A 23,950-nucleotide genomic window follows, 5' to 3' on the forward strand; every position below is an offset into this window, starting at 1 on the left:
TAACAGAATTTTAACCGAAAACTATTAAAAAAACGAGTAACATCTCAAGAACAGAAGCTTAGGTAAAGTCTTTTGTTTTCGTCATGTATTTTATCCTATTTTACATTGAAATACATCATGTTTCAGCAAAACTACTATTTATTTCTGAGAATATATTCATTCAGGCACAGTTAAGGTAAAATATACATGTGATGTAACAGTTTTTTAACTGAAAACGATTCGAAAAACAAGTACCCTCTAGCCCTGTTAAAGGAGAGGACTGGGAGAAGCTGTTTGGCGCTGCAGACGATGGCAAGGAAAATGATTTGGATGAATTTTAATGAAAATATTCAGAAATATGGTATCGTAGTATTTATTCAAGTCAATTAGGATAGAATATTATCGTAATACAACAGTTTTTTAACTGAAAACCATTCGAAAAGCGATTACGGTAACATCTTTTGAACGAAAGAAAGTGAAAGTCATTGTTTTCGTCACAATTTTATCCCACTTTCCACTATAATACGTACGTCATTTCAGCAAAAATATTACATTTCCGTGAATGCATTATATCAAGCACAGTATGAATTGAATACCATTGTAATGTAACAATATTTTAACCAAAAACTATTAAAAAAACGAGTAACTTCTCTTGAACATCGGAAGGTTAGGTAAAATATTTTGTTTTCGTCATGTATTTTATCCTATTTTACATTAAAATACATCTCGTTTCAGCAAAACTACTATTTATTTCCGAGAACATATTCATTCAGGCACAGTTAAGGTAAAATATACATGTGATGTAACAGTTTTTTAACTGAAAACGATTCGAAAAACACGTGTACCGTCTAGCTGATACAGTTGGTGGTGCGTCATGCGTCGTTGTAAACAATAGGAGGTTGAAGTAGATTACCGGGTATTATATTAAGTGTGAAATATCGAAAAGGTTTTTATTACCGGTATTTTTTGTAGATCAATGAGAACTGTGATACTGAATATGATATGATAAGTTAGCCTGTGCTAAGAACTTCAACATAGACTACTGAAAGCACATTGTATGGTAATTTAGCCCATTGTAAGTTGGTGAGCTTCATTTACTGAAGGAACTGCACAACTTTTCATTACTAATTGGTACATATTTTACGTTTCCATTGTTTACTGGCGGTAAATGGTAAATATTTTTCATGTCTGAAGCTAAAAGTTGCTCCTCGCCCTTCCCATCATGCACGGGTTCAACCTAACAAAACTATTACGCATGTATAGGACGACCCCCAATTTTTTGCCTAAAAATTTGGTCTTAAAAACTCGAACTATACACGAGTATATACGGTATATATTTATATATATACAGTGGGGTATGCTATAACGAACGGATCCTACTACGAATATTCCTATAACGAACGGTTTTCCTATAAAATTGAGAATGCTATAACGAACGACACTCCTACAACGAACATTATTTAAATTTTTTTTTTTTCTAATTTATTGTTTTTTATTACAAATATTAATGATATTCTTTATTTCAGGGGTTTAGATGCATATTTATGCACTTTTTTACAATTTTTACAATTTTATATTATATTTTTCAGTGTTAAGTGGTTGTATTTGGGGGCCTGGAACGGATTAATCCTATAACGAACGAATGCTATAACGAACAAGGTTCTAGAACCAATTAGATTCGTTATAGCATACCCCACTGTATATATATTGATAATTTTTTTTTATCTTTCAGATATCACTGGTACAGAAGTGGTGCAGCAAATTTTGGTCAAAGCTAACGGTGATAATCCAAGAATTCGTAACGTGGCCAAGATTTTTTTAAATGATTACTGTACCCCTGAGCAAGTATTGAAAGCAGAGACAATGTCCTAGATTTATCCTGTCTGTACAGAATTTGTGAAAGCAGATTTTTGGGAAATGCTGATGAAAATTACTAAGAATAATGAAGTGAAAACCTAAAATATTAACTGTTGATTATATGATATGATATATCATAAATGGAAAATTATTGTTAATTTTTTTAATATCGTTATAACTAGCAAAATTTAATTTTCTACGAAATATCCAAAGTTGATGATGGCAATTTGGATTCGGTAATTTTCATGTCACTAACATTAATGGTCCCATTTAGATTAGGCTTAAATTTTTCTAGAAAACTTACAGACAAGTGTGTCAGATGTATGTCATTGAAAGTAGGTGACACTGCAAGCTTAAAAAAAAAGATCACCTCTGAAGATATTGAAAAATTTGCTGAGTTATCAGGTGATAAAAATCCTATTCACATTAACAGACATTACACTCAGGCTAAGACCAACTTCAAAGACTGCCTTGTTCATGGTGCATACTTAAACAGTCTTGTATCAAATGTCATTGGTACTCAGCTTCCTGGCCCTGGGACAGTGGTTGTAAGAGAAGAGCTTAATTTTCCATATCCGTGTTATGTTGGGGAAGAGATTGAAGTGATTGTTAGGTTGTCAGGACTAAGAAAAATCATCTGTGTTGACTTTTCATGTGTAACTAGTGATGGACAAGTTGTTCTTTGTGGGAATGCTAAACTTGTACGATATGCAAAATTGAGTGATAACAGCTAGTTGAAAACAGAATCTGCTTCAATGTCGCATAAAGATTAGTCATCCAGTGAATGAATTAAAGCAGCCAAGTAACAAAATTGTGGATCACAATGAGTGGTGGAAAAGAATTGGTGTTGAACACCCTAAGGCGTGCTACTAGCCAAGAAGCAGACACCCTGAAGCCCGCAGAGCAACAGCTACAAGAATGGGAAACAGAGCCAGGATTTTATTCCACTTTAGTTGAAGTGAGTTCCCTTCCCCCCCTCCACAAAATAAAGTGCAGTACAGTAAACCCTTGTTATTCATGGGGATTAGGTTCCAAGGAATGGCGTGAATAGGCAAAACTGTGAATAGCAACTTATACTACCTTAGTGAACTACTGTATACCTATACCAAACAACAGACCAGCTGCAGCAGCACTCATCCCCTCTTTTAACTTCACAATAATTCAACTTTCGTTGTCCGGGTCATCACTGATTTCTGCCTTTTACATTTCACTCCACTGACACTAGGCAGTCTTTTAGAGGCCATTTCACACAAACACTAAAGTTTTGAGAATACAACACAAGATGCTGTGTGGGGTGACTTGTGCTGTGGGAAAAGGCTCGCAGGCTAGCCACCATCTGCTTACTGGAACCGTCGGAATCGCGAATCACAAACCCGTGAATGGCAAGGGTCTACTGTATATTCTTTGGTGCTTATGTATGTGTATGTTTGTCCATATGTATGTATGTTGAGTGAAGAGAGAAAGGTGTGAAATTTACCAGATCACATATTTATATTTTAACTGATAGAATGAATTGGGATACTCATGTACTATGCTGGCAAGCTTACTGGTTTACCCAAGTATTCTCAGGAGAGGTAGAATAGCTACTCCAGAAATCAGTAAACCCAGAAAGACAAAGATATGATGTCATTGGGTTCAATGGCAGGTCCTATAAACAAAGGCTGGTATTTAACCAGTGCCCTAAGTCAAGAAATGTGAAAATAAACTGCCAGATCATGGCCTCCATGACCTCAGTTCCCCAGTCTCTTTTACAGGTGATTGGGCATCTCTCACATTATAGCTTTGCCTTGTAGCAGCTAAGTGATTTATTTATTTATATAGAAGATTATTTTAAATAGATTAATTGCCACATTATCTTAATACTTTCGGTATACTGGGTAGGTATAGCTTTTATGTTCATGACATGTTTACAGTTGCTTAACAACCCAACAGGTAATTGCACTACACAGCCTTAGGTCCATTGCCAGAAAGGATAATGGAGCTTTGATGCTCCCAGATGATGGCCTACTGAGAGGATTTAAAGGTTACCTTATAGGTTTCTTGAAATAGGATGTCAGAAACCTTGAAGATTCTTCTAGGCTACATTGTGCCTGATCATAGGGCATCTTCTTATGGAGTAGATTTATTGATTTATGTACTGTATGTGAAAATCCATAAATTGGGTGCCCTTAAATTGGGGTCAACCTGTACAGCAGTGTCTTATTCAGCAGTTTCTGTGTATTAAACTATCAGTTAAACTACCATTTGTGTTTGTTATTATATACGGTATGCAGTATACAGGTATGTTTAAGGAGATCAATTTCTTCAAAATACACACTTCAACAATTTTACACAGAAGAGGGGAGTGAATTTGGAAGAATATGAAGTGTGTCATGGATGGCGCAATCAGAGAAAACCTTGAAATGGGTCATCCCTCATAATATGAAGGCACAGTACATCATTAATTTTCATAAGTACTGTATTATCTATTATCTTTCCAGATATTCTCAGAATATGGTTTAGAGGTCAATGTCCGGTGGCTGGCAGTACTGTATTTCAAGAATGGCGTTGACCGATATTGGAGAAAAACTGCACCCAAAGCAATTAACGAGGCAGAAAAGGTACTGTATGGTTTACAATTATGTTTCTCTTATGAGTCGGGAAGTTGTTGATTTAATAAAGTTTGTACAGTTATAAAGCATATTCCAGAGCAGCTCTGATGGAATGTTACGGAATTGTTGTTCCATCTAACTTTCATTCTGAATTTTCCATTACAAGTTTAAGGGTTTTTAATTGAAACTTTCATATAACACCACAAATGTTGTTAGTGTGTAGTGTATAATATGTATACAGTAGTACCCCGATTTACGCGTTCAATTGAACCCACAGGGTACCGTGGAAAGTGAAAACCGCGTAAGGTGAACAACAGAACATATGGGATTAATTCCAATAGAGACTGGCCCGACCCCCAAACTCCACTTTTTCCGACACAATACCTATGTTGTAGTAAAAATAACATCTAAATTTTATGATGGTATGCTCACACAATTAATATTTAAGAGAAATACAGTCGCCAGGTTAATGTCCATTCAAATAATGGACTCAAATCCCCCCACCCCCTCTTCCCAGCTCACTAGCTCCTACCTCTCTGAGAAATGTTTGGGTGAAACCACTAGATTTTAACGTTTAGTAATAAATAATACCTCAGACTAAAGTTAGGATAATATAATTGACATTTCTGGATTCCTTGCAGGTCAGGGAATATTTTGAATGTAAACTTCATATATTTTGCACAAACGATAAAATATTTGCTTTGTGTAAACCAAATTATTACATTAGATCTAAAATTTGTATGTCTAATGCAAAATCCATGATGTTTATATTCAAAATGATCATCATATTGTAAGAATTCCAGCAATGTAAATTATATTCTGGCCGGGTAATTTGTATGAATTTTATGAGCTAAATAAAAAAAAATTATACTTCACCGCGTATATGAGTAGATGCACCGCGGAAAAGTGAAAGTCCGGTTCTGGCAAGGTACCGCGTAAATGAGAAATCGCGGAAAGTGAAACCGTGTAAAGCGGGGTAATACTGTACTGTAGTTCTCAAATGATGTTGTTGTGTAGAATATAATATGTATAGTTCTCACACCCCAATTTAGAATTTATATTGGGCAGCCTTTGGGCATGAAAATAGATTTTCTGTGGTTATGCAATTTGATCCACAGTTAGCCACATGTTTCGACTATTAGTGAAACAATGGATGGATTTTGACTTGAAGTCTTGTTGGAATGAAAGTAAGGAAGTGTAGATGTGATCACTTAATGTATAATAATTTATTTAAAGAAAGAAGAAATGGGTAAGTTTTGGGAATATGGAAATTTCAATGATTGGAGTAGAGTTGAATCAGTTTAAGATCATAATTATAGAAGGTGAGGTAAAGTTGTGTTAATACTGAGGATTTGGAGGATTTGGAGTGATGAAAGATGAGAGGAATACAATACAGTACATGTATAATACAAGAAAGGTATGATGAAAAATGCAAAACTAGCAAATGAAAGACAAGGAGCAAGGTTGCCATAGGGTATTAAAGAGAACAAGAAATTATTTTGTAAATTGTAAGAAATGGGGAAAACAATAGAAATAACAGTTAAGAATGAAAGGGGAATATATATATATATACTATATTGAAAAAAAAGTTGGAGTGGGTGAAAGGGAGCTTGGGAGATCATTTTTAACACATTCTGAATGCAACTGATGAGCAAGAGACAGAGTTATCCTTTAAGAGCTTGAGGAATGAAATGGTTGACTTAAAAGAGTAAAAAATGATTTAAGGAACAGATGACAGAGGCTCTATAACTTGGAGAATAGTAAGTTGCCAGGAATGAAAGCCAGCAGAATGAGTGGCTGGTTCATATAGGTTATGCATGTCAGAAGGAAGGATACTGTATGCACCTGTAGAATGGCATAGAGCAGTACAGTAAAATTTCCCTGTAAAAGAAAATGTGAAAGAGGGAATTAAAAAATTAAAAGGAATATATCTGTTAATTATATCTAGAAAGGTATTACATTTTGAGACAATTGTGGCACATAATGAACACTTATTAGGGAAGGTTGATGTGGACGTACACAAGGAATACCCTGTGGAGTGCTTTACCTTCCTGTTTGTTAGCTGTAAGGAAGGTTCTGGATAAAGGATATTCAAACATGCGAGGAAAAAAAAATGGTGAATAGGGAAGAAAGATTGTCGCTGAACAATTTAAAAAATGGGTGAATAGGTAGTAGGCAGCTACAAAACAGGGAGGTACTACTACCTGGGAAGATATTGGAAGCATAATGTGTTGTCGAATGGTAGACCCTGCTGCCATATGGCATCACAAAAACTGTGATCAAGTCCCAGGTTGCTGATCTGACTTTCTGCCTCATTTACACACAGTTGCAGGGTCTCAATTGTTTCTCTTACTTTAACAACACAACATACCGTATATCTCGGCCTATAAGGCGTCGGGGTGCATAAGACGGCCCCCCCAAATTTCCATTTAAAAAGTAGCTTTTGAGCTCTATTCGCTGTATAAGACCAGTACCCCAAATGTGACACTTACCCACTGACTCAGTAGTCCTCTACCAACCATCCTTGGTTTTTTAAAATAAGGCCAATTCACTTCAAGTAATGTCATCAAATGTTACCCGCTGGTGTAGTGTAAACACTAGTGACGTCACTGAAGCGTCTGCTATTTACCGGTAACTGGAACTAATGTCGGTGTCGAGTAAAATTTGCAGGGTCTCAATTGTTTCTCTTACTATTGACCACACAACATATATTGTTTCTCACTTTTGATCTTTTTTTTGAACGTCTTTATTATTATTATCATTATTATTATTTTTTAATTTATTTTTTATAATATTTTATTTATTATGAATTATTAATTATTATTATTATTATTATTATTATTATTATTATTATTATTATTAATATTACTATTATTATTTTTTGCCCCCAGGCCCTGGATGTGGGTCAGTACCAGGTGGGCTAATCCCAGTAAAAAAATAATACAAATAATAAAACAAAAATTCCATCAATATAAGTTATATTCTCCCCAATATTCAGGAACATTTTATAAGTGAAAACTTAAATTCTCTACTGTATATGACAGATAAGACACAGGATTAATGTCCGCTGGCTGGTGAATACCCCCCACCCTCCCTCCTCCCCCTGCCTGGCTGTCAACACATCACCTCCCTTCCCAGGTGGTGGATGTACTGTAGTTTTAAGCTTAAAATTTTATCTTATAAAATGTCTAGACTAAAGTTAGGAGAATAATAATTTGCATTGCTGGAACTTTGCAAGATAGCAAATAATTTGAATGTAAACATTACACACCTCAAATAAGGCATAAGGGATTGTGGACCTGTATTACATAACAGTAGTGATTTATGAGTTCTAGTGTATCTGGGTAGACTCTCAGTCAGGCAGGGGAGGGCCAGATAAAGTAATGAAACACTAAGTTGAGAGGAAAGTGAAAGTGCTTGGTGAGTGGTAGGGATGGAGTGAGGCAGACGGAGGCGGGCGGTGAGCTGCGCCATTGCCACCACCTCTCACATCAGCTGGTCGTTAGTAAACAGACCATTTCGGTCCCATAATTTTAGCCGTGTTGATTTATGAGTGCTTGCTGCATATACTGTATATCATATTTTTCTCATATTTATTAGTTAATAAAAGTCTTTTAGTATTTTGTGTTTCTCTCAAGTACCAAATTGAATTACAGGTCTCTTGGTTAACGAGCACAATCCGCTCCAGCATGCTCGTTAACCTAAAAACTGTTAACCGAAACCATTGTTTCAATGGTTTTGGGTAATTGGTTCCAGCCTCAGAAAATTGCCTAATTAAAAAAAAAATGTAGAAAAGCACACTTTACTTTGAGGTGTGTGTATGAGAGCTCCTTGGGATGATGATGATGGGATTTAGAGTGGGGATGGAGGAGAAGGAAGAAGAGAAGGCATTGGGGTGAAGAGAAGTCACCCCATGGTGCCATTTCACCCATAAAATTTTAGTTCTCTTGGTGTAATTGAAGATTATTTTCTTTTAAATCAACACTGCACTGCATTATATATTGTCAATATGTAAAATATATTTCAAAATGACCAATAATTTGCTTGGAAACACAGAAAAAAAGCATTTAGTTGAAGAGAGTCTCAGCAATATGTTACCTGTGTGTTAACAGGCTGGATGGCACGCCAGAAACTAGTTTCTTTACCTTCAATTATGTTCAATAATTGTTAAAATGACTAAAATATTAATATTAAACTTAAAATTATTGAATAGTATAAACTTTGATATTTGCTAAAATAGAAGGAATTTGCCCCAAAACCGATTACTGTATTGGCGACTAATACTACAGCTGGTGGACTGCCAAATGCAAGCGAAAAACATGTTGAGGTCAGCTTGTAAAAAACTCGTTAATCGAGGGATTGCTCGTTAACCAAGTTTAGAATCTTATGGAAGGTAACTCATTAACCGAAATTGCTAACCGAGGCGCTCGCTAACCGAGGGATCATCATGTATTCCATTGAAAAACACTTCAATTTAGTGCTAATTCGATTTAAAGTTATCTTCTCTTGAACGTATCTCGCTAGATATCGACGTTTCTACTATATAATTCTTGAACATACTGGACATACAGTATTTACCACAAAGTTGATTTTGCTGTTGATGATTTATTTTTTAAATTCATATTTCTCCTTCAAACTTTTGTAGACACATTTCCCATAATCTTTCACAACTGCTAGCTTGTCCTTCAAACTAAACTCCTTTTTGGCCCTCGCCTGACTTCCTTTTGAAGTTGTCTTACCTTTTGGGAGCCATGGTAGTTAGTATACTCAGTCACAAATAGTCCACAGGAGTTAAGACACGCACATGTGGGCTGTAGCAGCATCACTGACTTGTAAACAAATGGCTGGGGCTGGCATTCGTGGCACCAGACAGTAATCAGAATTGCCATCCAGATTTTTCTCGGTTAGTCCAGATTTGTTCTGGATTAAATAAACCCCCTCTGGAAATTTGCTTAATATGGACTGGATTTCCTCCCAGTTAATCCGGATTAAGAGGGTTTATTATACTGTACTCCATATCCACACAAGAGACAAAGTGAACTTAGCTGAAATCAGTCTCAAGTCATGGGGATTTGTATACAGGTGACCCCACTAACCGACTTTCTGTTGACCGCCGATTTGCATTACCGAGAAATAACCCAAGTTTCATTCATACCCGAGATATGACGATCGGCAGAGCTGCGTGAGCAAATTCTTGCCACCAGAGGGCTCTGTGCACTGCCTATGGCTGATTCCTGCCATCTTTACTTTTCTGTTTTATGACTTTGTGTGTTACTCAATCATGCCCAAACACCCCAGTGATAGTTCTTATTGTGCTGGGCAACTTGATGTGATGTGATAAGGAATAATAAGAGTGGTGATGGACCAGGTAGAGACTTGAAATTGCTACCCTAGACCATCTCGACCATCCTCAACACAGATAAATAAGTAGCAATTTATACTTTACATTGCTTATTTAAGGCTTATTATGCTTGCTTTATATATATGCTTTATTTTCTTGCTTGACAATATGCAGTACAGGTATATATTAAGTGTAGATGTGAGTTTTTAGATGGTGGTTGCTCCTAACCTCCTGAATTTGTTCTGTTCTTAGTTATCGAGGTATGCCCGTATAGGCTCTCCTGACACAGGCTCGGTGAACTGTTGCCGAGACACTGCCCCAAGAATCATCCGTGCTCTGTATTGAATTCGCCCCACGCCCAACTCTATACCACCAATCTCAGGCCTCAGACTTCTCTCATAGTGGCAGAGGTCCATATGGATGAGGCAGGTACATCTGCTGCACCTCATCTTTCCTCTACATGTCCTGGTACTGTACTACAAAAATTTTAGCAAAACACTATCTAGGCTCCTCAGAGTTTTGCTCTAGAGGTGACAATATTCCAAAGGTCTTGATGGTGGAATCGTCCGACTTGTGAAGGAAGCAAGACCTCTTCGCTGACTTCAGCTCATGATGCCCTCCTCAGAGATGCCAACTGATCCTCTTCGAAGCCTCTGACGACCCCACCTAAATTTGAGCTGGCAGCTTGGACCCCTGGCACAGCAGTCACGTCTATGGATCCTCCATCTGGGGAGCCATCTCCAGGGGTTAACTCTGGTGAGGGTCCACCGGATGGGTCTACATGTGGGTTATCTGTGGCCACAAAGGCACAGACACCTTTTTGACCCTGGGCAGGACAGAAAGCCCAGCCCCACACAAGTTGTTCCCCTTCAGCATGGTACTGGAGGAGGTGCACATTGGTACACTCCCAGTGCATCCTCCAGTCCAACACCCAAACTAAGCCTTAGCCTGAATGCCTGTTAGAGGCTGCACACTCAAGGCATCCCTACTACTTAGATCTCCAATAATCATGGCTACCATAGTACAATGGAATTGTAGAGACTTTCGAGCCAACTGAGGAGCTCCAGTTGCTCTTGAGCAAATTTTCCTTATATGCATGTATGTATCTAAGAGACAATGTTTGCTGCTTACGATCATTCCTCCCAGAGGCTATTTGGCTTTTACTCTCCTCAAAATCCAGAACAGATGCATCATGGGGGCACAGTCATCCATTGCAGGCGTATAGCTTGCAAGATTTCACCTCAATGTACCTATACCATATGCTTCATTTACTTGTACTTCTCTCCTAGTACACTAATTGCCAGGAGGATTTGGCTTCATTACTTCATCAACTTCCTTCTCCTTATTTTATCCTCAGTGATTTTAATGGAAGGTAATGGTTAATTCAAGGTTGGCTTTATAGCTTCAATCATTGAAGAAATGGATCCGAATATTAAATACTGGTGATATCAACCACTATCATGTCTAGACCAACATGACTACAACCATAGATCTCTCATTGAGTTCATCTGATTCTCTACTGGACTTTGATGGAGAGTAACAGAAAGTGATCACTACCAATCCTACTTTTTCCCTGAAGTCCTCCCAACTCTACGAGTTCCCATTGCGGTTAGACAAGGCGACTGGGACTTGTTTGAGAACTAGCGAAGGTAGACAGGAGCATTGAGGAATTTCCTGCTGCAGATAAAGCAGTTGAATACTTAGCCAACCTCCTCCAATGGGCTGGTCACTGCTCCATTCCTCGGATCTCTGATTGTGTATCTTGCCGACCTGTTCCTTGGTGGTCGGAGGAGTGCAAGCAGGCAGTTATTGAGCACCGCAGAGCTTATGGTCACTACCGTGTCAGAGGACAGAATTTTTATCATGTGGAATACAAATGGGCCAGAGCCAAGTCGGAGAATTTTAAACAATGCTCGTTGCCAGATTTTATTCTTATCTCTAAATGAAAAATCCTTTTCTCTGGTATGGAAATGTGTACAGAAAATAGCAGGCAAATTTTCATTTAGTCCTCCCCAGTTCTCGGCGCTAATGATGGCAGCTCAATTTGCCATCCTTTTGAAGTTACTGAGCATTTTGCCACAGTATTTTCAAGGTGTCTTTTATGGCAGCTCGATCCTCAGAGCTGTAGTAGGTGTAGAGTAGAGGAGTCATGGGCCCTTGGCTTTAGAGGACGTGGTGAGATATACAGTAAACCCTTGTTATTTGCAGGTTAGGTTCCAAGAAAAGAGGCTTAATTGGCAAAACCACGAATAGCAACTTGTACTACCTTATTGCACTACTGTATACCTACAGTATACAGTGGTCCCTCGGTTAACGAACCTGGTTAACGAAATTTCGGTTACTAATTACCTTCCATAAGAATATTCAATTCGTTAACGAATTCTACGAAAAATGTTTCGACATGCTTTGGTTTGCTCACCAACTGGAAGATTAGTCCGCCAATACAGAAATCGGTTCTAGGGCTTACATTCGTTAAAATTGGAGTAAATATCAAGAAGGTTGTACTATTCAATAATTTTCCAAGTTTTATATTAAATTTTTAGTCATTTTAACACTTATTTAACAATATTGCAGTACAGGAACTAGTTTTTTGCGCGTTAATCAGCCACTTCACTCACTCACTAAGGCCTCAGTTTGTATCTGTTCAGTGGAGGAAACATCTTGCTTTTTGGGTCTCTTGAACACAGAGTATTTTTACGTTTACAGTACAATTATTGGTCATTCTGAAATTTATTTAACATATTGACAATATATAGTGCAGAGCAGTGTTGATTTAAAGAAAATAATCTTGAATTACACCTAGTGAACTTAAAATTTTATGGGTGAAATGACGGCATCAAAGCATGGGGTGACTTCTCTTCCACCCCTACTTCCTTCTCTTCTCCTTCTCCTCCACCCCACTTCTAATTCCCATCATCATCATCAACCAGAGCCTTCTACATCACACCTCAAAGTAAGTGTACTTTACTGCATTTTTTTACTTTGTATGTAATTTCGGTGAGCTGGAACCAATACCCAAAATCCCATTGAACAATGGTTTCGGGTTAACGAACGACTTTCTGGAACGAATTGTGTTCATAACCGAGACCACTGTACTGTGTATCGAGGAACCTAAGTCACAAATCTACTTACCTTCATATGTGGAAGTTTGGAGCTTGATGAAGTGTACTGTACAGTAGGGTGAAATCTGGTTACTGAGCCATAGGGAGATCATTAGGATTCAGTATCACTGTTGGAAAAGGGTGGTTGGTGGAGAGGCATGTGGTGGGGTGACGGTGGCGGGTCATGGGAGGCGGGTGGGAGGTGGAGGGTGGCAGTAGCTGACTAAGTATGTGAGGGTGACGAATCAGCTGGGCGAGCGGCTAGTTTTTCTTGAAAAATATCGTGATTGATAGTTGTTTCCTCTTGGCTTGTGGTCTTTAAACATTTCCTGTAGAAACAATGCCTGGTTGATTTCTTGAACGATTGTACGCCCATTCCATAAAGGGTCGTGGGTCAACAATGAAATCAGTTACCACCTAACATGTTGAAATAGTTCACTAAAATTGTTCAAGTCTCAACCTTCTTGTTGCAATAATAATTCTTGCTTCATCTTCTTCAGCACATTTTACTGACTTCCAAATCTCTTATGTCAGTTCCTCCCTTCATCAGTCAGCTCTTCCACATCTTCAGCAGTCATATCCACAAGCCCCTCACCACCCAATTGGCACAAAACACTCACAATGTCATTCACATAAATCCCTGAAAGTTATTCACACACTCGGCCATAAGGTGCACCTATATACTGTACAGTGATATCTTCATAGTCGGAACCCTCAAACACAGAAATTTCCAATAGCCGAATTGAAATTTGCTCAGAAAATCATTCCCAAAGCCGTAATTTTTCAAAAATTTTGCATTAGGAAAAATTTCTTGTTTGAAAATTGAGAGAATTTTCTGAATATTTCATGAATAAATATGAAAGTTCAAGTATTTTTTTTTGGGACCTGACCTGACTCAATGTCAGGTGGAGGTAGGTGGGGATTATTGTCTCATTACTGACCTTCTGATGGAATGTCAGGTCACCCCTTTCTTGGGTGGGGATTAGTGGGTCTCATGACCTGAAGATGTCTTGAATAAACATGAAAGCTAAAGTATTTTTAGGGAGATTGTGATAAGTTTAAGTAAAAATGCAGAGTTGTATCCTTCAACATTATATTACATAACATTTTAAAATATGGAGGAGAAAGCAGAAAGGTGTGGGTGATTAGTTAGATGGTGTGGAAAATAGTGATAACATGCACCAGTGTTGCCAAGCAATAAGCTCCTCAACAGATGATCTTTTAATTCGCCTCCATGCAGTCACACAACAAGACCCTCACTGGATGCTTGTTGTCTTAATTCATGTGTGTGTGTTACTTAATGAATAGTAACTGTGGCTTTGGTTAAAAATGCTTTGAAAGCATTTCAGGTGGATATGGCAGAGACAGTTAGTGGGTCTCGTGTTTTTGACCTGACATGTTATGTCACCCATTTCTATAAGCTGTTCTTTTCGTTTACAGTGGAGGTGGTGTGTGGATTAGTGGTTCCCATGTTATTGACCTGACTGATGTTATGTAAGGTCTTCCATTGTATATAAGCCTCTCAGTCCCTGTAAATTAAGTTGTCTCTGAAGATGTCTTGAATAAATATGAAACCTAAGGTGCTCCAATGTAGTTAGTTGACCGAGTGATAGCAGTGAACAACACATGCTTTTGGCGACAGGACACAGTGAAGCGGTGCATTTGGCATGGAATTTAATGGAACGTGCTCGAATTTAGTGAAATAGCTTGGTGACTTGGCTGAACATAATGGAAAGCTCAGTTACAGCAATTTTAATTTAACGAACAAAGGTGGCACGAATTAGTTCAAGAGGGAGAAAATACTGTATTATACAGCTGCTCCCCACTTACGACGGGTTAGGGACCCAAATCCAGGTCGTAAGTCCGATAGATAAAAAAAATCAAGTTTTTTTTAAAAAAAAATCTACAATGAAATACAGTACAGTGAAATTAATAAATAATGAGGAATGGATACAGTGTGACTGAGCACTTACCTTTAATGTAGTCAGCTGAATGCACATGGGGCTCCCATAATTCTCTAATTGTACATGGAGACTACATTAACTGGAAACGTTTCGGTATAGAAAATGCGTATTGTAAAAAAAAAAAAAATGGTCACAACTGCGGGCGGTCGTAGTCCCGGACGGTCGAAGTCCCAGCCGTAAAGTCGGGGACTACCTGTAGTTTTATTTTATATTTTCTTTATTTCTAAATCATATTAGAGTATTTAAATGAATTATCCACAACTTTTATAGTTTCATTATATGTAACAATGGCAACATGCCTTACTGTCTTGCTGGCCAGCTGACTAACATGTCAGCCAGCTGACTCGGTGCGTCTCAGAAAGCGGACTTCTTTAGCAATTATTCCACTCTATACAAATAATGTGGCTTAGAAGTAAAGAAAATATAATTTACAGAAAAACTATAAAATAAAAAAAATGAGGAGCATGGGTGTGTATGTGTGAGAAGTGAACGTCTGTATGGAGGCGGTTCTAGCTAAGCCTGGCTATGAGATACTTGGCCGACTTGCAGCCCAGCTTCCTCGTATATTGTTAATCGTAATGGGTTATGTTATAGATCTGACCTGATGCAATTTCAGGTGACCCATTGTAGGGGTGTGGGGTTTAGTGGGACTTATGACCGAAGATGTATTGAATAAAGACGAAAGGTAAGGTGCTCCATTGTTCCCCACTTACTGAATGTACATAAGAGTAGACATAATTGTAATCTTTCACTCTTTATTACACTGTTCTTGGTTGATTTTGTTCTGGTCCAGTAATGTACAGCACAAATTGTACACAAAAACAGCAGGTAACGAGGAACAACCTTCTACAATGGCAGCAGAAAATGAACTAAGCGATCCAAACAGCTGGGTCACTCTCGCCTGGCATGTGGAGATAATTTGGGGCATGATGCAATCTTTTGGAATGCCCCAAAAATTTATTTCAGATCCAGAAATAAAAATTTGTTGAGATTTTCCAGATTTTTTCTTGGAATTTTCATAAATGCACCTGATTTCCAACCTCTGAATTTGTTCCAAACCCAGATTTGAGAATTTTTCTGGAAAAATTTGAGCAAATTTCAGTTCCTGCTATTAAGAACATAAGAATGGAGGAAACTGCAGCGGCCCATACTGGGCAGTCCCATTTACACCCAACCCCTATTGATCATATATCCATCCAACCAATGTTTGAAGCTATCCATCGATTTGAGTCAATAATGATGTTTGGTAACATGGTCCATTCATCCACTACTCTATTTCTAAACCAATATTCACCTATTTCACCTAAATCTAAATTTGTCTAATATAAAACCATTGTTACGAAGTTCTCTCCTGGTTGTATAGTTTGAGTACCTTTGTAATGTCCCTTTGTTTAGCCCTGACTTCCATTTATACACCTCTATCAGGTCGCCTCGCTCTACGCCTCGAGGGAGTGCAAATTAAGATTCTTTAATCTGTTTGTACTGGGTTCCTAATGCCCGGATTAGTCTTGTCATTCTCCTTTGATTTCTTTCTAGATTCTATATCCATTCTGTAATACTGTGATCAGAATTGAACTGCGTATTCCAAGTGAGGTCCCGCAAGCTAAGATATAGTTTCAGGATGACCTCTAGTTTTATAACTAACACTCCTTTGATGAACCCAAGTACTTTATTAGCCTTGTTTTGAGCAAATACACATTGTTTACTTGGCTTAAAATTTCCTAAATCTTTCTCTCATTCAGATTTCTCTATAACATCGTTGTTCATCTGATATCTGGTTTCTCTGTTTACATCTCCTAGACTAAGTACTTTACATTTTGTCCACATTGAATTTTATCTGGCATTTTTCAGAACATTCGAAAATTATTTTAGATCTTCCTGTAGTTGTGTGGTCCTCGCCAGATTTAATTACACACCTATTATAGTGTCATCAGCAAATTTGCTTATGTTGCTGTCTACCGATATCTATGTCGTTTATGTATAGTGTTCCTCGGTTAATCTAACACAATTCGTTCCACAGTCGTTTCGTTAACCGAATCCATTGTTTCATTGGGATATTGGAATTGGTTGCAGCTCACAGAAAGTACATACAAAGTAAAAAAAAAATATGCAATAAAGTACACTTACTTTGTGGTGTGTATGTAGAAGGTTCCTGGCTGACGATGATGATGGGAATTAGAAGTGGAGGTGGAGGAGAAGGGAGAAGAGAAGAGGGGATGGAGGAGAAATCACCTTCAGGGGACCCATGCTTGATGCAATTTCACCAAAACATTTTTAGTTTACTAGGTGTACTGTAATTCAAGATTATTTCATTTAAATCAACACTGCATTGTGCTATATATTAGCAATATGTTAACTAGATTTGAGAATGACCAATAATTTTAATATAAAAATGCAAAAATATTCAAGACACCGACAAAATCAATGTTCACTCTACTGTAAACAAAGTCAAACTGATGCCTGGTGGGTGAGTCAAGTGGCTGATGGCGACAAAACTAATCTGTACTGCATATATTATCAATATGCAAACTAAATTTTTAAATGACTTATAATTTTAATATAAAAATGCAAAATATTAAAGAGCACAACTTTCTTGATATTTACTCCACTGGAAACGAATGTAAACATAGAACAGATTACTGAATTGGCAGAATAGCCCATCAGCTGATGCCAACAAAACGTGTTTGTCGAAGGGTGTTGTTAATCGAGTTTTGTTCGTTAACCAAATTGAAGATCCTATGGGAGGTAATTCGTTACCCGAAATTTTGTTAATCGAACCTTTCATAACCGAGGGACCACTGTTTAATAAATAATAATGGTCCAACTACTGAGCTTTGGGGTACTCTACTTGTGATGTTATCTAATCGGATTTAGTGCCGTTAATGCTCACTTGCTGTTTGTCCTGTAACTACGCACTAATGTATTTTAGAATATCTCTTCCGATGCCATGAGCCTCCACTCTTCTTATTAGTCTTTCGGGGGACTCTGTCAAGACTTTGTTAAAGTCAAGATATACCACATCATAGTCGTGCTCATCCACCTCATTCAAAAACAGCTGAAAAGAATGTTAAACCTGAGCGCCAATTTGTGAAGCCATGTTAGGAATCATTGATCATCTTGTGCTTCTCCAGGTTATTTGAATAGATTTTGAATTTATTGCTTCCAGTAATTTGCCTGCAATTGATGTTAAGCTGATTGGACGGTAGAGAGGATAGTGATCTATCTCCTTCTTGAAAACCTGTATTACATTTGCTATCCTCCAGGATTCTGGTACTACACCTGTTTTAAGGACATGTTAAACAATTTTCCTCTGGGCATACTAAGCTCCCTTACATTCCTTTAATACTCTGGCAAATATCTCATCGACCTGGCGACTTATTAGGCTCTAACTTGTCTATATACTTACTAACGCCGTTATCAGTCACTACTATCTCGCTTTATCTATTTTTCTTCACTATCTCTGTATATAGTCGTGCCTCGAGTATCATGTTCAAATTTTCGGTGGAAAATTGTTGAAAAATATTTATTCAGATTTTATTGCTCATTTCTCTGTCGTTATCAGTTAGCTCGCTGCATATGACTGTATTGGTCCAATCTTTTCTCGTGGCTTTTAGTTTAATACATTTGAAAGAATCTTTGGGGTTTGACTTTGCTTCCTCTATCTTCAGCTCATTATTCCTCTTTGATTTTCTTATCTCAGTCTTAACCCTACTGTCCAATACCTTATACTGTAATAATTTCGAGGTAAACTTCACCACGATTTATTCTTCTACCTATAGCCTTCCTTTGTCCAATAATATTCTTTAAATAATTGTTTATCCATTTAGGGTCATTGTTGTCTGATTTGAGTTTTCCATATGGTATGTTCTGCCTTTGTGCATTAAGTAACTCATTATTTAAATTGTTGTGAACCTCGTCAACCTCAGATCTCGGTGATCAAGTCATCCTCAACCGTCATATTTTGATGTCAGGTTTCCAGTAAAGTGAGGTCGCCTGTGTGGTACATTGTCTGAGGTCACCTCATGTGAGGTCATGTACTCCATCCCCAAATGTGATACCCTTCTCTCAGCTGCTTTTTCAACCTATCAAAGTTTGGCTCTTCTGAAATCTGGGACTTTAATTAATTTCCTTGCCTCTGCCATTAAATTCTAATTGAAATCTTGTTTTTTGGATCGTGTTGGCAAGTTAGTTCCCTACCTCGGCATTTCTAATGAGGTTTTCTGTTTGACAACTAAATCAAGTACAGTAGTACCTCGATTACGCTGGTCAATTGAACCCACAGGATACGCTATGAAAGGAACAACAGAACATATGGGATTAATTCCAATAGAGACTGGCCCACCCCCAAACTCCACTTTTTCCGACACAATAACTATGTTAGAAAAATAACATCTAAATTTTATGATGGTATGTTCACACAATTAATATTTAAGAGAAATACAGTCACCAGGCTTATTTCCATTCAAATAATGGACTCAACCTCTCCCTCTCTTCCCAGCTCACTAGCTCCTACCTCTCTGAGAACGATTAGTGAGAACACTAGATTTTAACTTTTACTAATAAATAATACCTCAGACTAAAGTTAGGATAATATAATTGACATTTCTGGATTCTTGCAGGTAGGGAATATTTTGAATGTAAACTTCATATATTTTGCACAAAAGATAAAATATTTGCTTTGTGTAAACCAAATTATTACAAAAGATCTAAAATTTGTATGTCTAATGCAAAATCCATGATGTTTATATTCAAAATGATCATCATATTGTAAGAATTCAGCAATGTAAATTATAATCTGGTCGAGTAATTTGTAGGAATTTTATGAGCTAAAACAAATATCTTCAGTTAATAAAAAAAAATATTCTTCACGACACTATCTGTCAATCAAAGTACCCCACCGGCCTCCCCCCTCCTCACACTCTCACGCCAGCTGGGTGGGTCGGTCCCAACCTCCCCTACCCCTACCTCTCCTCACCAGAAATTTTGGGTGAAAAAACTAGATTTTAACTTTAGTAATAAATAATACCTCAGACTTAAGTTAGGATAATATAATTGACATTTCTGGATTCCTTGCAGTAGGGAATATTTTGAATGTAAAATCATATATTCTGCACAAAGATAAAATATTTGCTTTGTGTAAACCAAATTATTACATTAGATCTAAAATTTTTTTCATATGCAAAATCCATGATGTTTATATTCAAAATAATGATCATATTGTAAGAATTCAGCAATGTAAATTATATTCTGGTCGGAATTTGTATGAATTTTATGAGCTAAATAAAAAAATTATACTTCACGGCGATATGAGTAGGTGCACCGTGAAAGTGAAAGTCGGTAGTGCAGGCGTACGGTAATGAGAAATCGTGAGAAAGGTGAAACGTGTAAGCGGGTAATACTGTATATGATGATTCCGTGGGTTCAGTATATGTTGACTTGGGAAACAGTCCTGAACTGTTTCAAGAAAATCCTCTGATTCTGATTTACCTGTAAGGTCAATCCAATCTATTTGGCTAAAGTTAAAAGTTGCTTATATAGACTTTTGCTGTCTGGAAGCCCTGCATTTCATCCCAAATAAGTTGTTCATTAACTCTTGTCAAGATTAGGAGGTCTATATATTACTCTTGTAATTAATTTTTCTCACCACAATTAATTTTCCAAATTGTTTCTGTATTCAGTTCAGTTTTTATTTTATTTATTTCACACTTCAGATTGTCCTTGACATAGATTGCTACTCCGCCTCCTTCCTAATCTGCCTATCAGAGGAATAATTTGTAACCTGCAATTTGGTATTCAACAGGTAGCTCTCGTGAGTGTGAGTTTATCCATGTTTGTGAATGCTATTACTGTATATCGATTTTTTGGTACATACCAATGCCCTGATTTCATCCATTTTGTTTTCTCATACCTCATTTGTGTGCGTATTAAACATTTAAGTTATGTGTTCTGAGTCCTCTCTTTCGTTGAGGTTTTAACCCCTGCTAGCAGAGATGTTACTTGCATTAATTCTTCGTGTAAAATTGCACATTCACAAAATTCATTATTCGTAGAATGAGCTCTAGGAATGCATCTCTTGCGATAATTAATATTCTGTACAGTATTGTTACTTGATTAGGATAGATTTTTGTTTTTGTTTTGTTTTATCTGTGATAAATAATAGTGGGAGAGTAATTTGGGTGGCTTGGAATAGAGCTGTATTAGCACGTGGTGATTGGTGTATTTTTTATATATATTTTACTTATTAAAATTTTGCTGTTGAACAAAGATTTGTGAATATATCCTTTTCTATTGTACAAATGTTATGTTAAAATTTACACAAGATATTTCACAACAGAACTTCATGAGAGGTATGAGAGTATAGTTTTATATATATATATATATATATATATATATATATATATATATATATATATATATATATATATATATATATATATATGTAGTATATATATACTGTATATCTTTTTTTTTTCAGACACAAATCAGATGTGGTCTTCTGCATAATCTCCGAGAACCTGGCACAGGTGAACACGTTTGCTGTACTCATAGCCAAGATTGCTATGTCCACGGTGGCCAGATCTTCTTCCTGCTCTCTTTGAGGCTGTTAAGTAATGACCAGTTAGTTCAGCACCAGCCTCCTAACTTTGCATCAGTCATCAAGCAGCTAGCATCTAAAAGGCTTGCAGGACAGAGGCCTTTCAGGTATAAACTTTACCATTACATTTCTTGGTAATACTGATTATATTCAGTTGAAACAAATAACATAATAATGCCATGATCTTGTTTCATAGCCTGCAAATCATTGACTTGGGAGATCCATGCTGCTAAATCTCTGATAGAACTTGCACTTGCTAGAGAGCACCCTGATATGTTTAAGTAGGTAATTTATTATCCAGCCTCATTGGATGATATTCATTTGGTCATAATAACTTTTGGCGGTTATACACCTAAACTCAGTCATTACTGTGAGGTTTGTATGACTGATTTGCTTCAACATCCAGTGAGGCTTAAGTTTCATTGTGTACTATCCTAAAGCATACCCATTAAAAACCTTTTAGTTTTAAAAGTTGTGTGCTTCATCCTTTGCAGTTCCTACAGATGACATCAAGTCAATCACACCTTCTGGCCTTATTTAGGCAGCCTTTGTCTGGTTGAAACCTGTAGGGTGAATATTAATGTCTCTGCTCACATGGTGAGGATACAAACCTATCTGGCATGTATCTGAGGCTGGGGATGACCTACACATCTTTTCCTAAACTCTGTATGTGTCACTCTAACACCCTTCAACACTACTGTATCTTCTTGACTCCCCCTGTCAGGACCCTCCTCTGAAAGGGAAAATCACTATAAGCGTTTTTTTCCCGCTGAGAAAAATGCTCCGTCCCTTCCTCCAAAGTTACAGCTGATTGGCTGTTGCAAACCTATCCGACTTGTCCTGAAATAATGTATTTCTAAATGAGTTTATTTATAATCGTTGGGATGACCAATTCTGGCGAAGATATTTAGCTAAATTATATATAGATCATGCATTCATTATTTCAAACATAAGCATGTAGGAAGTTTATGAAGTATTATACATGAATTAACTGTTAAACTCTGGTAAAATTAACTTTACGTAAGATAGCGATTAATTTGAGTATAAACATCTCATAGTTTATGCGAGATAAATTTTTAGTCGTTTTGCTTAGTATACAGTAGTACACTAGTTACAAAATGAGTTAAGTAATATATTGCTCAAAATTATGGCATTTTCATGGGGAAAAGTCTGTATAACTAGTCCCAGTGGTCAGGATATTATGGCATTGAATGTTAGAGTATTTCAAATAAATTCTTTGTTTAGTTCTGTACATAGAAGACTGATGGTCAAAGAGCCTTGGGGATAGAAACTAATAATCTGAGCTTATTAATACCAGTACCCTTCATATACAGTAAATACTTATTTTTACCTTATTATTTGGTTTGTCATTTAAGAATACCATATTGGAAATGTAGGAGAATTTTATTCAGGATCATTGAGGTATCAAATTCATTTCTCTAACACAAAAAGTTTTTAATGAATACTGTGAGGTAAGGAGAGGGTTGGGTCAGTGGAATATGACCCCTCAAGGGTCCCCTTACGGATTGTTTGTCTGTCTTTCATACAATATTGTTTACATGTTTTCAGTAATTAGTAAAGATACATTACTATAATAATCTGGCATTAATACCTGTACCCTTCATATACAGTGCAGATATCCCGTTAGCGGAACAATTGGTGCAGAAACACTTCCAGGAGATGAGATTTCGGGTCAGTGCGGTCGGGATATATCAGATAGGGCCATGGATGTTCGCCAATTCGTCATGATATATAATAACAGTAATCAGTGGGAAAATAGGGTTAGGTTCTTGAGGCCAATAAAGGTGACTAAACTTGACCTAAAATGACAGTCTAAAGTTAGCAGAATATACATTGCATTGCTGGAATCCTTGCAAGGCAGCGAATAATTTGATTAAAAAGTATAGAAATCAGATATTTTGCACAAGGTAAAAGTTTTCCACTCTTTTTGGGGCTATTTGGAGTATTTTTAGGCGTTTCTTGACTTTACGGTTTTGGCTTTTATCTGAGGTCTCAGGAACTTAACCTGATAAGTTGTGAGTCTACTGTAAATAAATTTATCACTATATATTGGAAAGTTTGATAATTTTTGGTGGTCGTGATAAATTTGAAATATTTCCTACCCGATTTCCCTCACGAATTAAAAAAATTATACTATATATAGGAAAATTTCAATAATTTTGGTAGCGCGATATAAACAAATCGTTATATAAAATGGCTATATATCCCGACCCTACTATATGGCGACTCTCATACAGAAAAAATTCCTTATCCTGGAACCTTTTCCATACAGTGGTTATGGAACAATTAGATTCAGAAGGTCGTTAGATTAACTAAAAAGTTTTTTCTCTGAAACCATTGTTTCAATGGGATTTTAGGTAATTGGTTTCCAGCTCAGAAAATTACATAAATAAAAACAAAATGCAGTAAAGTACACTTACTTTGAGGTGTGTATGTAGAGGCTCCTGGGTGATGATGCTGATGTGAATTTGAAGTGGGAGGTGGAGGAGGAGAAAGGAGAA

The 23,950-nt window shown here is 37.0% G+C and overlaps 2 protein-coding genes across 4 annotated transcripts in view; both read left to right on the forward strand.

Annotated features, from left to right (window-relative positions):
- The window catches only part of LOC121878551 (armadillo repeat-containing protein 7-like), a 42,493-nt gene extending 40,640 nt beyond the window's left edge, over positions 1-1,853 (forward strand). For both annotated transcript variants that reach the window (XM_042384854.1, XM_042384855.1), the window contains one exon: positions 1,712-1,853. In XM_042384854.1, coding sequence (XP_042240788.1) covers positions 1,712-1,851 — 140 coding nt within the window. In that variant the 3' untranslated portion in view covers positions 1,852-1,853. The remainder of the gene's footprint in view (positions 1-1,711) is intronic.
- A 796-nt stretch (positions 1,854-2,649) lies between these two features.
- Positions 2,650-23,950, forward strand: part of LOC121878549 (importin-11-like) — a 98,328-nt gene continuing 77,027 nt past the window's right edge. For both annotated transcript variants that reach the window (XM_042384852.1, XM_042384853.1), the window contains exons 1-2: positions 2,650-2,794; positions 4,317-4,436. In XM_042384852.1, coding sequence (XP_042240786.1) covers positions 2,660-2,794; positions 4,317-4,436 — 255 coding nt within the window. In that variant the 5' untranslated portion in view covers positions 2,650-2,659. The remainder of the gene's footprint in view (positions 2,795-4,316; positions 4,437-23,950) is intronic.

This window comes from Homarus americanus, unplaced genomic scaffold, assembly GCF_018991925.1.
Source record: "Homarus americanus isolate GMGI-L3 unplaced genomic scaffold, GMGI_Hamer_2.0 scaffold41027, whole genome shotgun sequence".
Classification (NCBI taxonomy): Eukaryota; Metazoa; Arthropoda; class Malacostraca; order Decapoda; family Nephropidae; genus Homarus; species Homarus americanus.